The sequence below is a fragment of the Amblyomma mixtum genome, chromosome 4 (genome assembly GCF_055824585.1).
Source record: "Amblyomma mixtum isolate Tamu chromosome 4, ASM5582458v1, whole genome shotgun sequence".
NCBI classification, from domain to species: Eukaryota; Metazoa; Arthropoda; class Arachnida; order Ixodida; family Ixodidae; genus Amblyomma; species Amblyomma mixtum.
This window is the reverse complement of record NC_143015.1, coordinates 47,092,510-47,110,240: the sequence shown is the minus strand read 5'-3', so window position 1 is coordinate 47,110,240 and position 17,731 is coordinate 47,092,510. Positions and strand designations below refer to the sequence as shown.

The 17,731-nt window shown below is 43.5% G+C and overlaps 1 protein-coding gene across 1 annotated transcript in view; it reads left to right on the top strand.

The window, feature by feature from the left end:
- Positions 1 to 1,153: 1,153 nt before the first annotated feature.
- The window catches only part of LOC149346427 (cytochrome P450 2J2-like), a 57,614-nt gene continuing 41,036 nt past the window's right edge, over positions 1,154 to 17,731 (top strand). The window contains exons 1-2 of the mRNA XM_089541326.1: positions 1,154 to 1,419; positions 16,197 to 16,454. Coding sequence (XP_089397452.1) covers positions 16,219 to 16,454 — 236 coding nt within the window. The 5' untranslated portion in view covers positions 1,154 to 1,419; positions 16,197 to 16,218. The remainder of the gene's footprint in view (positions 1,420 to 16,196; positions 16,455 to 17,731) is intronic.

Sequence of the window (17,731 nt, the reverse complement as noted above, 5' to 3'; positions counted from 1 at the left end):
ATTACGCGCACATTGTTTAAAATATAAAATGCTTGTATGTCGCGTACGAGTAGTGGTGGCGGCAGTGCGGCGTGCAAGATGAGAGCGAAAGGGGCTTTGCAAATAAAAATCTATTCGGCTGACTTGCGCCCACAGACAACTGAATGACTAGGCGGCGGTGATGTAACAGCAAGCGTGCCCAGCGATCGTCGAGCAGAATGCCTGCCGCTCTCTGCAGCACTCAATTTAAAGCTAATAACGAACTTCCAAAACGCGCGTGCAAAGTTACCACAGTGTTCTGGAAGAACGTAGAATCGGTTCTGCCGTGAGGCGATCAATATCGAAAAATCTGGTCGCTTCTAGCATCACAAAAAAAAAAAACATTAAAGAGTCGTGCCAGCAGCTCTGAAGAATGAATAAACTCAACGAAGATTCGCGGCAGTACGTTTTATTTAAGTGCATTGGTCGTTTGCAACAAAAAATGTTACATAAACTGAGCATTTTGCACGGTGACGCTTCAGTTGCCCCCGGAATATATTTTAGTCAAACAATGCTGCAGCGTCAGGATGTGCATGAGGAGGTTGACTGGCTGACAGGGGAATAGAGCCACTGGCTGACTACTTTTGAAATGGTCTGTGTATCGCCACTTCCTCTATAACAAATGATAGTAATAAATTGCAAAACGGCTGAGACTTTTCTGCGATGGCCGAATGGTCTGACATCCAGAAACGAAGAAACTCTCTCTACGCCACGAATGGTTTTGTTCCCGCTAGTGGCTGAAGCTTTTTTTTTCAGCTAAATACTATTCGGGCAAGAAGTTTTTAAGTGTTTCGGATAAGTTCGTCCTCATCTTCAGAGCCTTGTGTGGCTTCAGGCTCGGCGCGATTTCGTGACGATGTGCACCCTAATTTCTTAATGGCGGGAGTTTGAAGATCTCATGCTTGAAAATGCCTGCACAGTCTTTAACGAGGTTTGTTGAACCTTTATTGTACAGTCAGCAGCCTCTGGTTGAAGCGCACCCATCGTGTTATCTCGCAACTTCTGATTGCCGCAATTCCAGGTGATTCATGGGGACGACTTGCAGATAGCGCCCGCGGTGCCATCTTTAGAGCCTTAGCTGCGATCTTATCGCCGGTGTCTTGCACGGAAGCTGCGCAGGAGACTTCGTGCACACCATCCAATAATGCGGAGGGTCGTCCATGCGGCCCCTCCGCCAAACTGAGGTTAAGGGTTCCAGAATGGAGAGCTACGTAGGGTCGACGATGCGACAGGGGGCATTAGCCATGGGGCCTCGACACATGTCGCAAACACGCGCGCGCTTCAAGTGTCAGAAGTTGTAGACGCTCTCCACCTCAAGCCATAACCGGTGTGTCTCTGTGGGCTCCCAGCATCTCCAGCTAGTCATCCGGTACGATAACTGTAACCTCCAAACGACTTACGGTGAGTTTTAGTGGCAACGGCATCCCATGTACCTAATTACCTCAGCCCCCCGACGCTAATCACGCTTTATTATGGCTTCAACTACAGTCATCTCAATTGCTTCATTAGTTACTGGAGTGTTTCGTATCAGACTCATCTATCTCCTCTAGAACACATACAAACTCAAGCTGTTCGACTTTTTACAAATTGTGACTATAATGCTCATGTCACTTCCCTTTTCAATGAACTGCGCATTCTTCCGATTAATTTGCTAATCAAATTTAACTTGAGAACCAGTGCCTTTAATTTCGTCTTTAATAGTAACTTGATTTATGTTATAGGTGAAACTACCCTAAATAATCGCAATATCACACGGTTTTCTCTACACAACTTTCTACTACTAAAAGTACGTACTAAATAAAGTAAACTGAGAGTTGTATTTGCAACAGTTAACCGCTGGAACAGCTTACCCTTCACAGTTAAATGCTTTACTTCATTGAACTGGGTGTTACGTTCTTTAATTTGTACCTACATCTCTTTTTTTTTCGCTAACAAAGAACATCGGTGCTATTTCCTCGCTGGATTATTATTTCTGTGCTCCTAAATGTTTTTTCTGCTATTCTATTCATGTTTAGTATTTGTTATTGCTGTTATACTTCGTTCATTCGCTCTAATTGATTTTAATTTCTTCCGTAGATAACGTTTACTAAGTGCCTCTATTTCTCACAAGAGGTCCAACTACAGCTTGCCGCTTCGGGGCCTCTTTATGTTATGCATACTGTGACGCACTGCAGTTTTGCCTGGAAATAAACTTGAACATGATAGGATATCAGTCTCTGGTGCGTAATTTTGTCCTTCACATCAGACTTGCCAAGTGGTTTTTATTTGTTAGAATTTTTACCCTCACTTTTGTAAAATATGTCCGTCTATTGTGTGATGCCACTGCCACTATTCTTGATGCCTGCGTCCACCAGCGATCTATATATGCTCTCCACCCTTATGCATCACCGAGAATCCGCCACACGCCACCAAACAACCAACATCAAACCTCCGAATGGGCCTTACCCACCACCCGTCCACATATCTCCTTCCTCCAGAAGCCTGCACCGACGAGGAGCCAATGCGTCACTGGATACAAAAAGCGGCAGCGAAATACAATTCTGTGACGCAGGCAGGAAGGCGATGCGACAGAAAGACGAACAACCGATACAGCAATGCAGATTTGTCCCGTCAAAGCGCATGACAGCCTGTGCATTTGCGTAGTTTTTATAGGCCTCGACTTATTTCCGAGTGACGCTTCTTGATCCATTTGCGCAAGTTGCGTGAGCGCATTTGCGCTAGCGTTTCAGATAACTGGACGCTCTCAGAGTACGCCACAATCCTTTTTCTCAGTACATGCCCTCAATCTTGTCCTGAATTACTCGCTACCTGCTAATTAAAAAATGAGCCCACGCTGAGGCAGCGATCGAATATCGAGCGTTAACACACCTAACATCAATTGTCGGTTCAAATCCCTGCCGCCAGCTGCACTAAATTAACTAGTAAGTTTAGGCTGCACGAAACTCAAAATTGTATGCCACCACTCCGAACATTCTGCGGCAAACTGTGGAGCCGCAATGCTCTTATGAAGATTCGTAAAGACATGAAATTGGAGGCACATAGGCCGGCAGTTTGAATCTCTGCCACGAGCTAGGTTTCAACTTAACGAGTAAGTTTATTCTGCACGAGCCGCTGAATCTTATGACGCCATATTGAACATTATGAGCAAACGGTTGGCCCACAAATTTCACACGAATGTCGGTACTAAGTGGCCCGCATGTTAATGTTTTATTATGTAACCACTGTGTTACGATTTATGTTACAACACATAACGCTGATATCCGAAACATGGGAAGTAGAGCTGTGTATATATGTGTTCATTATGTGTTCTTACGTTCCGCTTGTACACAATAAATTTCTCTTTGTGTAACCATGGGGTCCAATAAAATTCTCTTGAGACTCAACACACTAATAGGGCCGCACAAATCATGAGGCTTCAGGGTGCGGCTGTTGCGGGGGGCGTTGATCTTGAGAGGCTGGAGAAGCATGTAGCTGCGGATATCTGTCCAACTCATTGTTAGAAATATCATTAGCTCAATAAAAATGCTTTCGTTTTAGCACTGGCGTAGTCCTTATCGCTCTGAGGTCACATGTCTCCAAGCCTGATTAACAAACTCAACAAAGGCGGCAACAAAAACATGCCTTTCTTCGGTGCAATGTGAGTGTATCGCGGCTCGCTTCTGTCACAGATTGTCATTCTTTATTTCATCTCTTTCGGCGGTTATGGAGCATTTAGAAAGCGGACGATGAGCCACACTGGTAGCATTAATTTTTTACAAAAAGTATGCATGCCACAAAGCAGCAGTGACGTCAAGAGCACCCCTTCCCAGAAGAAGAAGCAAAACGTGCATTATGAGCTTCACCATCGGCTAGAATCCGAGTTGAAAATTCAGTCATTGGGGTCTGTACCACCGTTTAGAGATACAAATTTATTATGCTGAGCTCAGTCATTGTTAACCACTTCTCAGATTACTTTATCACCGCCTGATATGGAACGACACGCTCGCCAAGTACCGCGGGAATGTCCTGGTGCGCCCTTCTGCGGCAAATGATCTGAGTAGATTGCGAATTCATTGCCAAAAATGTGTATTCGTGGGATCGTTTTATCCGAGATACAACTGCCAAAGCCTCTTTTTCCTAATTTGAATACCCGGCTTTTCTACGGGTCGCGAGGTGTGGCCCATTGGCTTTTCGTGGCCGTCAACCGCATGAAATAGCACTGCGCCTGCTGCGTAGGCAGGGGCGTCGGCCACTAATATTTGCGGCTTTGATAGATAATAGAATATAAGGACTATCTTAGGTGAGAAAATTTTTGCTTTCACGAAAAAACAACGCTCTGTGTTTTATGACCTATTCTAGGGCTAGTTTTTCTGAAGTAGCCGGTGCAAAGGCCTTAGTTTGCCCGCATCTGGGCAATAAACTTTCAGTAAAATGTTAACATGCCCAGGTACGTTCTCAGCTCTGTTTGATTGTTTGGAAAAGGCGTTCTCTTCACTGCATCCGCTTATTCTGCACACTGACCGATGACGGCCGTTCACACAATGTGGCTTAACTAAGTACCTCACAGAGTCTCGAAAAACACATTTCTCTTGCTTCAGCTGAATTTCATGGCACTTTAACCTTAAAAGAGCTGCTTCCACCCGAGAGAGGCACTTGTCGATCGAACCTCCCGCAATTAGGACATCGTACATGTAGCAGGCTAACACTGTCGAGTCCTTGGCGCATCTCGGCCATAATGTACTGAAAAATTTCAAAGAGCCCTGAAAATTCATTAGGAATGTGCACACACGTGTACAACCCTAGGTATGCGTTAATTGTAGCTTTTGGGACTTTCCATCCAATTAAATTTGCTCATACGCGGTGGTCAGGTCGAACACCGTAAACATTCTCCCTCCTTCTATTAGAGCTAGCGGATAGTGGTTAGTCTTTATACCCTGCTTAAGAGTAACACTGTAGTACCCACAAAGTCTCATCGTTTCATCTCCTTCGGAACAGTCACCAGTGGTGTTGCCGAGTGCAGCCGAGTGGTGTTGCCGAGTGGTGTTGCCGAGTGGTGTTGCCGAGTGGTGTTGCCGAGTCACCCTGCAGGACTGCCTCCATAACTTCTCGTATTTCCAATGTCCGAAGCTTCAGATCAAAAGGGTCTCAGCGCGTAAGAAATTGCTCTGGCTTTTGCAAAATGTTGGTCGGACTCCCTCTTTTAAAACTATCCGAGCTTGCTAGGCTTTTATCGAACCACATCTGATGAGAACACGTCGTGGTGCTTCTGAAGAAAGTACGCAGTTTTCTGGCCCTCTTCTATGCTGATGATGCTACTTCAGTTTAGTGTCAGCTGCGCAAGCTGACAGCTGCGAGCTGGATCGCTGCCAGCCCAAGAGGGATGGCAGTGATCCTGGTACCACGACAGCAGGCAACGTTTTCGTTCGGCCTCGTATTTCACAATGACGTTTCCTTGACCTTTCGCTTGGAACTGTGCGCCGTCGTAAGTTTTTACTTTTTTTTAAGGAAGCTAACAGCAGCGCAAAAAGACGGGGACACAAGAGACACACAACCAACAGGACTGGCGCTGATTTAGCTCTAGTGTCAAGTTTTTGAGTGCAGCTCTAGCGTGCAGAGTTTTTAGCTCTAGCGTGCAGCTTTCCAGCTCCGCTATATCTTGTCCCGGCAGCTTCGCGCACACTTACTCGTTCCCGATGGATAACCGCTGCTTAGGCACCTATTTGGATAGCCAGTGGTACTTGAAAGACTTTTATGTTTGGTTTATGGGGATGCAGCGAGGGCTCGCTTTTTTTGGACGTGACAAAGACTTAATTGGTCATGTTCATGCTACACTACCAGCACGCTCACGGCTTTCCTTTCTTTTTAATGTACGCTCTAGCTAGGTATCCCACGTTCTTGCACCAGTGACGTCTTGCATTACGACACTTGCATGGGCTAGCATCGTGCTTGCCCCCACCTTCATAGCAAATTCCGTTCGTGAAAAGATTTGGCGGTGCGCTCACCTGAGGTGCTTGGCTTTTCTTGCAGATTGTGTTTACTCCCCTCTCTGCAGACTCGCTGCTTTCAGATGGTCGTCATCTTTTTTATTCCTCAACGATTTCCGCGATTTTTGCCGATTCACAAGCTGTCTTGAAGATCAGCTCTTTCTTCTGCAGTAGTGCTACTTGGTTGGTTGGTTTATGGGGTTTAACGTCCCAAAGCGACTAAGGCTATGAGAGACGCCGTAGTGGAGGGCTCCGGAAATTTCGACCACCTGGGGTTCTTTAACGTGCACTGACATCGCACAGTACACGGGCCTCGAATTTCTCCTCCAAAGAAATTCAACCGCCGCGGCCGGGATCGAACCCGCGTCTTTCGGGACAGCAGCCGAGCACCATAGCCACTGAGCCACCGCGGCGGCACAGTAGTGCTACTTGAACTGCAGGGTTGCGCTGCAACGCGACGAACCTCTCGAGCAATGTGCCATCGAGAAAATTCCCGAATACGCACTTCACAGCTAAGTGTCGTACTTGCACGGGAAACGTTGAAAATGGCTTCGTTTCCAGGTGGCAGGGATGGTTGTACTTGAAGCTGTATGTCATTACTGGGCTCCCATGTGGCTAGTGTACATTTAGTGCCTTCACTAAGTTCTGGAACAACTTGTGGTCCGATTTTGCACGAAAAGCAGTTTTTATAGGGTCTTGTACGCTTTCCATACGAGCGCAGTTATCAAAATGTACTTCTATAGACTGTTGTCTTCAGTTTCTGTCACCTTTCAATAGGGGCCAAACGTTCCACGTACGAGTTTTTGTCCTTTTTTCTACCTTCCTTGCTGGTGCCCAAATCGCAGAATCTAAACATGGTGCCGCCGCTTCCTCGAACTGCGTAGTACTTTCTGTTCCAGTCAGGCTATCAGTTTGCCGCCCATCTTCGTCTCCATTTGATATGGAAAGAGACACTCACCAAGTGCTGGGGAACGAACTGACTTTGTTCATCGGAGTGCGCTACTTTTATCTGCAAATAGCGCATGCGCACTGACCATAAATTGTCAGCGGGGAGCCACAACACCGTCGGAAGCACAAAGAGAGGCAATACGACGTCTAGATTATTGCTGCAATCCATATAGTCTCTCGCGGTTGTATGAACAGCTTTTCCTGCCTATAAGGAGCAACTCCTGAAGCCTGTGATTACTGTGATTCAGACAGCCGAATGCGCATCTCACTCCCACCTGTCTCACTCCCACTGAGGCCTGTTAAGAAATCTCCTTTGTTTGCTTTCTTCTGACTGCCCGCTTCAAACAGAATTTTTTTAGGGTATACTGATAATTGAATTTATATTTGGTTTCTGAAAACTTTCGTGTCTTGTACGAACGCCCTTTGTGGGAATAAGCGTCATCTGGTGACCAATTATGTGTCTGGGCTACGTGCAATTGATCGGAACAATTCAGAATCCATTAATAACGTCAAACACCGCAGAGGACGGAGCTAGAAAAAAAAAAGTACATAGAATGGGCACTAACTCTCAGTTGAGTAAGGCCTTCATAAATCAAGAGATAAATAAGGAGCACACGGGGAGGCAGTCATTTGGCAGCGATGGCAGCATCCAGCGAACATCTCTTGACCTGCTATATCAATTGTGCACATACAACGACTGGCATTCTTTCCCGGATTCTCAAGCGCTGCCCGGTGAAGGATCCATCGGACATTGCGGATTTCCCTTGTTTTTTTCTACCGCTCAAACTGCACAGCGCTCCCGAGAGCTGTGTGACGCCCAGGCCCCTGCTGCGTACACCGTCACGACCGTGATCACCGGAGCAATCACCGGTCAGGCCCCTACTGCGCTTGCGCGCCTGACGAAGGAATCCAAGGCGGATAAATCAAGAGCACACGAGGAGGCAGTCATTTGGCAGCGGCGGCAGCATCCAGCGAACATCTCTTGACCTGCTATTTCAACTGTGCAGGTTAGTATGTTCCCCTATTTAATGTACGCGTAGCGCTGCTTGTTCTGCTTTCGCTGCCAAAGACTTGTATAATTTGCTGTATTGCAGGGCCTATTGTGGTTTTCTGCTTTAGTGAAAACAATGTCCCATGTCTGCTTCACTTGTGATGAAGTATTCCATGAAAATGAGAGGCGTGTAGCTTGTTCTGAGTGCGTACACGAATACCATTTTGGAAAATGCGCGGGAATGGCTGAAAAGTCATTCAAAGGAAAATCCGAAGCTGCAAAGAGAACGTGGCGATGCCAAAATTGCCGGAGCTCGGTACAAAGTGGTAGCAGCACTGACGAAAACAAGACTGACGTGGATATAAAGGTTATCCTTGGATATATTAATCTAAAGCTACAATGGCGACCTTCCCTCGCCGCTCGAGTAGAAACTATGGAAGAGTCTGTTACGCACATGTCTGCCATTTTTGAGGAACTGAAAAAAATTATTTGCGTGCAGGAAAATGAAATTAAGGTGCTTAGAAAGCAGGTACAGGAACTGGAGACAAAGGAGGATGAGAACCAATCTGCTCAGGCTCAGCTTCGGCGGGAAGTGAACGAACTTGAATTCCGAAATAGGCAGCTTAATTTAGAAATCCATGGGGTGCCTCTCGTGCAAGGCGAAAACTTGCATAATATGCTAAAACGGAGTTGCAGACCAGCTGGAAACACCACATTTGGTCGAGCATGACATTCCCTGAGTACACAGGCTACCCGCACAGAAAGATCAAACTCCCGGAATAATCGTCCGTTTCACAAGGCAGTCGGCAAGGGAATCTTGGTTAAGTAAAAAGAACAAGCTAAATGATAGCCATCCACGCATCTTCATCCAGGAAAACCTGACCCGTCACAACAAAGACCTGCTACAAGCAACAAAGAACTGGGCCAAAGAATCTGGTTTTCAATACGTGTGGCGTACGCATGGAAAGGTTCTTTTAAGAATGTCTGATGGTGCAAACGCAATTCACGTTAGAAGCCGTGATGACCTCGACCGCCTTCAGCCCAAATGATGGTCTCAGCCAGTATCATTCTTGAACAGAGAATCTAGAGATGGATGAACACGATTTCTATTAACCAGATGACTTGAACAATGTGGTATCTGATTTGGGCCGTCATGCGTTGAAATCTGTGCATTTAAACGCCAGATCTGTCCGAAACAAAGCACTTATGTTCGATGAATTCTTTAGCCAATTTTCTTCCAATTTTTCAGTTATGTTCAGTGAAACATGGAGCAAAAATGACTGTGACGTTTTTAGAATGGAAGGCTATAATACACATTATCTCAACTGACCTTGTGGTCGCGGTAGTGGTGTTGCAATTCTAACTTTAGAACAAATGGACTGCGAACTAACAGACGCTTTCAGTATTGTAACTCCCGATTACGAAGTTTTATCTTTATTTGCGGATAAAGTACTGTATTCGGTTTGTTATCGGCCGCCAGGTGGGCATGTTCCGAAATTTCTTGAATTTTATGAAAGCTTTCTTTCGTTTGTTGTGGAAAGCAGGTGCATGTTGGTAGCTGCAGGTGATGACAATATTGATATCGGTATTGATACTCTTGTTTGTACCAATTTTACTAATATTCTGCTGTCAAATGGGTTTAATAAAGTTACAAATAATCCAACAACAATAACAACTGATTGCCAGTCAGTATTAGATGTCTTCATAACAAATTTTGTATCATCGGATGTAAAAGCTGGTGCATTAGCATGTTCTATTAGTGAACATCTTCAGCTGTTTTTTTGCCTAAATGTTGCTAGCATTCCTAAACATCCGCCTGCTGAAAACCTTTACCAGCCAGTAACTTACGCGGCTCTCGATGCATTCAGAAAAGAATTGATTCAAGTAGACTGGCGAAAGGTCCTGACTTTGGTCGATGCTGACAATGCTTATGATGCATTTTTAGATATCTTTAAAGGATTTTACCAAGTTCACTTTCCTGTAAAAAAGCGCCAAAGAAATAGGAAAATTCGGAAACCGTGGGTAACATACGAACTCTACCAACAAATGACAACAAACGACAGGCTGTTCAGAAAATTTCTTCACACGCGTAATCTTGATGACTTGACGATTTTCAAGCAATATCGCAACAAACTAACCAAGAAATTGTGCACTGCGCGCAGAGATTACTTCTCATCCTTTGTGGATGTCAAAAATGCACCGAGCGAACTGCTTTGGGACAAACTAAATATGTTACTACGTCGTGGTAATAGCAGGAGCTGCATGTCCAAACTGACTATTAAGGGTAAGGACTTGGAAGGGGCGGAACTGGCTGATGCTTTCAACACTTTTTTTACAAATATGAGTACACCAGGTAGTTCCCACAACGCATGTTAATATATGAACGGGAGGAATGATAGAACTTTATTTCTGCAGCTAGTCACAGTGCAGGAAGGGATTTCAATAATTAAAAGTTTAAACAACAGCAGCAGTAGGGATATCGATGAAATTCAAATAAAACTCGTGAAATACGTCGCAGATGTAATTGCACCAGTTCTTGCGAATATCTTTAATATGTGTTTAACTACGTCTATATTCCCAGTAAAGTTGCAGGTTGCCAAAGTAGTAGTCCTCTTTAAAAAGGGGAATCGAAACGAATTGGGCAATTATCGGAATGTATCTATCTTGCCGGTATTTTCAAACGCTTTCGAGAAAATAATTCATTGCAGGGTACTGAATTTCATGGAAACCTCCAATGTATTAACACCTTACCAATTTTGTTTCCGGAATAATATGTCAACTGAATTAGCCTTGCTTCACCAAAAAGAATATATTTTAACACAATTTGCGAACAAGAAAATCGTGGTTGGCTTATTTGTCGACTTCTCCAAGGCTTTTGACTTAGTCAATCATGAAGTTTTATTGAATAAGTTGGATATTTACGGTGTACGCGGATGTGCGTTACATTTGCAGCGGTCATATTTATCCCACCGGCGACAAGTAGTCCAAATTAATAACTCTCGATCACAAGTCCTACCACTGGCTTGTGGTGTCACACAAGGCAGCATATTGGGGCCTTTGCTCTTTAACCTTTATATAAATGACATTGTTAATATTAACCAGAATGCCAAATTTATCACACACGTAGATGACACCAGCATATTTTTCTCTGGTAATAATATCGATCAACTTATCTCTAGTTGCAATGACACAATAGTTCAACTACAACAATGGCCGTCCTATAATTCTATGGCGATTAACGCAAAAAAACAAAAGCGGTTATCTTTCGGGCAAAGAATAAGCCACTCCTTCCTCATGCCGATATTATTTTTAACTCTCGTCCTGTTGACATTGTTGACCATTTCAAAAGCCTTGGTGTGACATTTACTGCTCACATGTCCTGGGAAACTCATGTGAACTTACTAGTGACGAATTTAGCTCGGATAAATGGAATAATTGGTCGTCTCAGATACATTATTTCTACAAAACTTAAACTATTGATTTATAATTCGCTCTTTTATTCACATGTTAACTATTGCCAACTTGTCTGGGATACAACTACATTCTCTAAAATACAAAAAATTAGTCATGCAGAAGCGATACCTAAGTCATGTGTACAACGCTGGTTATAATCCAACTGCAGGTTTTTTTCATAGAACGCATGTTATTCCGGCTCATAAACTATATCTCTACCGTTTGAGTGCTAGATTTTAATATTAAGTCAGATATAATATACATAACCTTGGTACTCTGGCATATTTAGAAAAGAATGAGCAATATTATTTATTTATGTATTTTATTTATTTATTTATTTATTTATACATACTGCAGCCCTATTGGGCTATTGCAGGGGTGGGTGTGAACAACAGTTTAGGAAAACATGGAGCACAACAATGGGAAACATGCGAAACAGTACGAGTGAAAACAAGAAAAACGAAAAAACTATTCAATAGCCGCTAAAAACAGCTCTGAAGGAAGAGAGCGAGTAGAATCGGGTAAAGAATTCCAATATTCGATTGCACGCGGAAAAAAACTGTATTTAAAAGTGTCCGTGCGGGCAAAATAAGGCGTGATGTTTAGGCTGTGGTGACTTCTAGTTTTAGATGGTTAGCAGGGATTAGGTAATCATTTGCAGAGGTCCGGCAGAAAGAGTTAATAATGCAATACAAAAATTTTAAAGACTCAGACCTTCGTCGAGATGAGAGTGGTTGCAGGCCCAGTGATGAAAGTGCTGTGGAAGGCGAAAAATCTCTACCAAACCTGTGACATATGAAGCGAACGGCTTTCTTCTGCACTGCCTCGATTTGGTTAATTTCGCGTTGTTTGTGCGGGTTCCATACAGGGGAGGCGTATTCAAGTAGTGGACGGATTAGCGATTTAAACATCAGTAGTTTCGTATCTCTAGGAGCAGCTTTTATTGTGCGACGGAGGTATCCTAACTTTTTGAGTGCCTTTGAGGTTATGAAATCTATATGTTTGGACCATGACATACTGGGTGTGAAAATAAGACCAAGGTATTTGTATTGACTCACACTCTCGATGGGGGTATTGCTAATTGAGTAAGTAAACACGGAAGGTGTCATTCTATTAGTGAAAGTCATAACAACGGTTTTGCAGATGTTAATAGTCATTTGCCATGTAGCACACCAAGAGCTAAATTCTGAAAATGATTTCTGAAGGTATAAGTGATCATCAAGGCAGGAAATTTTGTGATACAACACGCAGTCATCAGCATACAAACGTAGGTTACAGGTGATGTTGCAAGGTAAGTCATTTATAAAAATCAAAAAAAGCAATGGGCCCAATACAGAACCCTGTGGAACTCCTGAGGGCACGTCTGCTACCCTAGAATTAGTTCGGTTGAAGGACACAAATTGAGAACGGTTGGAAAGAAAACTTGAAATCCAATTGAGAAGGCGGGGGTTATTGAGGATCATGTCAAGTTTATACATAAGTTTTGAGTGAATCACTGTATCGAATGCCTTCGAAAAATCAATGAATATTGCGTCTATCTGATTGCCTGCATCCAGGTTACTGCAAATGTCGTGAGTAAATTCGTTAAGTTGTGTCAAAGTGCTGAAACCGCGTCTGAAGCCATGCTGAACATTGGTTAATAAATGATGTGATTCGAGGTATTCCATGATGTGTTTGTAAATAATGTGCTCTAAAATTTTACATGCATGAGAGGTTAAAGAGATTGGTCTATAATTGTATATAGTTTGCTTGTCACCACTTTTGAATAGAGGGACGACTTGGGCCATTTTCCAGGATGAAGGAACTGTACAGGAAGCAAGAGACTCGCGAAATATGACAGCTAGGTAGCGACAGGTCCATAATGAGTAGCATACCAAAAACAAGTTTGGGATACCATCAGGTCCAGCAGATTTCTTAGTGTCAAGTTTCAAAATTAGGTTCAGAACACCTTCTTCACTGATATTAATATCATTGATTGGCACGGCACTACGAGCAATGGTGACTGGTTGGATGACGTTATTGTCACGAGAAAATAAAGAGTGGAAGTACTCATTAAATGCATTGGATATATGAAATGGATCGTTAGTCGATTCATTGTTAATCCTCATTGTAGTAGCTGTCGTATGCCGTGGAAAAACAGATGACCAAAATTTACGCGGGTTGGTCTTTAGTAGATCCTGTAGCTGTACTCGGAAGAAAAAATCCTTAGCGGAGTTCATTTTCCATCGAAGCTCTTCTTTCGCTTTGATGAAACGTGTCATGGCTGCCTTATTGCCTAAGCACTTCGTACGCCTAAGTCTATGTACACGCCGTGTAAGATGAAGTATATCTCGTGTCATCCAGGGAATTTTCGTATTTTTCTTCTTTGTTTTCTGAGGAATAAAACACTGAATACATTTTGTAACTAAGGATTCAAAATAGCTCACCAATGTGTTGACATCACATGTAGAACTCAGTGCAACGAATTCTTCAAATCCATCAGCTAGGGTGTCAATTACTGAAACGTCATCAGCGTGATTAAAATCGGGAAATGTGAAAAAAACGTAATTCTGTTTAGTAATAGAAAAATTTAAGGAGGCAAGAACGGCCTTATGGTCGGAAATTCCTTCAATGACATCACATTCGTAGCCCTTTCTGACAATGTTAGAACTAACGAAAATCAAATCTAACAGAGCGTCGCATCTTGTAGGTTGATTGGTAATCTGAATAAGGTCAAATGAAAGGGAAAAGGAAAGTAGTTCTCTATTTATGGGGATTCTTTTACCAGCGTTAAGGTAGGCCAGTGGATGCCGGGGGCATTAAAGTCACCCATGCAAATAAGGTTGCCCGCGTTGAAATGCTGCTCGTTAATATACTGAATAAGAGATTGAACTTCATTTACAGAGGAACTAGGCGGACGGTAGAATACGCCTATTACGACATGTGTTTTATCCAGATAAAGATTACACCAGACTGATTCTATGTCACCTGGCGGTGACATTATTGAAAACTTGAGATCAGACCGAAAAAGCAACGCAACGCCACCACCTTTAGTGTGACGTCGGTCTGTGCGAACCGCAACGTAGCCAGGAGGGGTGAATTCGCAGTCTAATATGTCGTCATGCAACCAAGTTTCTGTGATACCAACTACATGAGGTGAGTGTGCAGTAATTAAAGATAGGAAGTCTGCGAACTTGTTAGTTATGCTTCTGGCATTTAAGTTCAAAACTGAAAGGTTACAATCGGAATTATGTGGCCGTCAATGAGGGGAAGCGGAACGGGGTGACTGAAAAAATTTATCTGTAGGAGAGGCATCGCGAGATGATGATCGGCAAATGCGATTAATGGAAAACCTCGGGTCTCTGATAAGAGCATTCGACACGTCGTCCCAATTGTAGCGAACTCTGTCAATAAGACAAGACGCAGAGAATATTGGAAAATCGTTGCACTCCGTTTGAACTCTGGCATGGAACGCCTATGTTATTCTTTACCATCGCTGTTAAACCATTATCTATCTGCTAACTTTGATTTATTTATTTGCTCCACTACTAAGCTTCGATCTATGTTTACTGAGGATGATTAACTGATTTTACTTATCCTGGGATTTCATTTTTCGGACCACTCTGTTTCAGTTTTGTTCTGCACTGATCAAGTGTTTTCATTTTCTTTTGTTTGACTGTTGAATTCATTGCTGTTGACCAAACGCTGCTCATTAAATGGGGCGACGGACTCGTCAAGCCGCCTATTGACGTCTTTTTTCCGTCGTCCTGCATCTGTGTACTGTGCATGGTGGAAATAAGGTCTTCTCTCTTAATCACTAAACTTCCCTGTAAATAGAAAATAAACGGAAGATCCAATGTACGAATAGGAACCTTAGGAAATAACGCAAAAAAAAAACAAAGGTAAAACATTGACGGAGAGCGGCAAGACAAACGTGGTCTTTATTAGCAAAATATCGCCAGGGTGCATTAATGCAATTATGATGTTCATTTTCGATATAAAATGCTCGACTTACTTCTAGATAGGTCTGATCTTTTTGCGCACAGAGCACCGATGTGCGATTAAACAATTCCCTGCGCTTGTTCTTGCGCCCTTGGTAATCAGCGACCAGATGTTATAGATTATTGCCATTTGATATGTGGTTTTCATGGTCTCCAAGGCACGTGTTGAAGTATCGCCCAGTCTGCGGGCTGTATCCGGCCTAGAATGTCAAATGAAGTCTGTTTTATTCCCAATTAAACGCAAGGTTCTGCGAATAAGGCCTCAGTTGAGGGTCAGCGCCCAAGATGTCTACTCATTTTTCTAGTGTTTCGTCCAATCTCTCATTGACACTACGAATCGTTACGAACTCTTCCAACATCACTGTACTGCTGAGCCACTATTGATTGGGGGCTCCCTAATCTGCCAATTTGTGTCTATCATGGCTATTACTGATTTTGCGTTGGAATATTCAAACGTCATAGACATCCTGCTCAAGTACTACACCCCGAAGTTTCTGTGCTGAATTTTTTTTGGTGTAAACATTTCAAGTTATACCTTTTCAATTCTTTTCGAAAAGAACAGGGAAGATTTGGCTAACGCGGTAACTTTTACTTGATTAAGCTGTACTATATACACCCACTTATCTACATTATATATCCACTAATCCTATTAAAACAACTTAATACATTCACTATTCGCCGACAATACACCTCAATCCATTTTATGGGTGGGGCTATACTTCCAAAGTTTTAGGGGCCCTTTGGAGTATTTTGAGGAGGCGAACTTCGAAAGGCTGTCGCATTTTCTTCTCAAGGAATGTGGCTAAGGCTTCCCCAACTTTTTTTTCTCCATTCTCTTCCCAGCTGACTACGCCCCACTGGATCAATGGAGGTGCCTACCAGCGCTGTAGCGTGTGCTGGCGCTGTCGTTCTTCTTACCTGGCTGCTGCTAGCGTTGCAAGATCACACGAAGAGGCGAGCAGTCATATGTGCGACAAAAGAACCTCGAGCCCCCGTAGGGCCTGCCAGCGTTCCTTTGCTCAGCCGCCTGGAGGCCCTCGTGTATAATGTGAGCGCCCAGAAAGCGTTCGCCTGGTCCCGCAAATGTGGACCCATCATCAGGTGGGCATTCTGGGCTATAAAGTCACTATTTAATTAAACAGTATAGTCATCCACACACCTGTCTAGAGTGCTCGAACTGCGCGCTAGTTAGTACACTTGCGCCTATTATGAATTGTCCATTGCTCGAAACAAGACCCTATCGTGCATGCACATTCCGATAAACTGTGTTTAACTCCTCATTATTTAAAAGCTATATCTGACTCACCATGCACTGACAGTGGTCATAAAAGCAGGACAGGTTGTGCAGTTTGAGTGCTCTATGCAATTATGTAGACGGCTGTACGAGTGCACAAATATTCACTTTCCCAATGTGCATCAAATACGAACACTTAGCCGTCAATATTGACTAGCGAACAGCAGATGAACTTAGTTACCGCAGCATTTGTACTTTTAAATAAAGTGAGCTTCTTTAAGCACTAAGCAGCATGTTCAATGAAGCAAGCGAAGTTCCCGGCCAGTTTTTCTATCCGTAGGTGTGGTAATGCTCGTTGTTTTGCATGCGTAATTTTATAAGTATTACTTTCACTTATTACTTTTTGCTTCCCGTTAATAATGAAGACCACAGTGGAGAAATATGCGAAGTACTTCTAATTAACTGTTCTTGTGCTTTGTTTTCCATGCTATACTGCAGAAAAGGCGCGAGGTAGGGGGGAAGAGCTTCCGGCTCCAAAGACGCTAGGCTGCCGACCCCAAAGACGCGGGTTCGAGCCCGGCCGCAGGAGTTGCATTTCCGTGGAAGCGAAATTCTAGCGGCCCGTGTAGTGTGTGTTATCAGTGCAAGTTAAAGAACCTCAGGTGGTCGAAATTATCCGGAGCTTTCCACTACGATGTCCTTCGTAGTTTCAGTTGCTCTGGGACGTTAAATCCCATAAAATTAAAATTTTATTTCTCGGAGCGACTTCAAAAGACGCGCAGGGAGAAAGCCACAGGGAGAATAAAATGGCTCCCGCGGAGCACTAACAATGAGCCTTATTACGGGACTGCCAGTCTCCATTCATATACCCGGCAGTACGCCCGAAGAAAGGCGGAAAAGTCAGACGGAAATATAAAAGAAACGTGGCACGTGGAAATCAAGCAGGACGTAGAAAGAAGGCCAGGGCTGGGCACACATAAACCAAGATAAACGTGAACTCTCAGTTCACTATCATACAAACAAAGAAAGCCGCACTGAGAGGCAAGACAAAATATACGATGTTTGTACTCCTATTGCAATGCGAATTGCAGCAAGTGCTCGCGTTTGATAAGAAATTATCAGACTGGCATTGCAACGGTAGCGT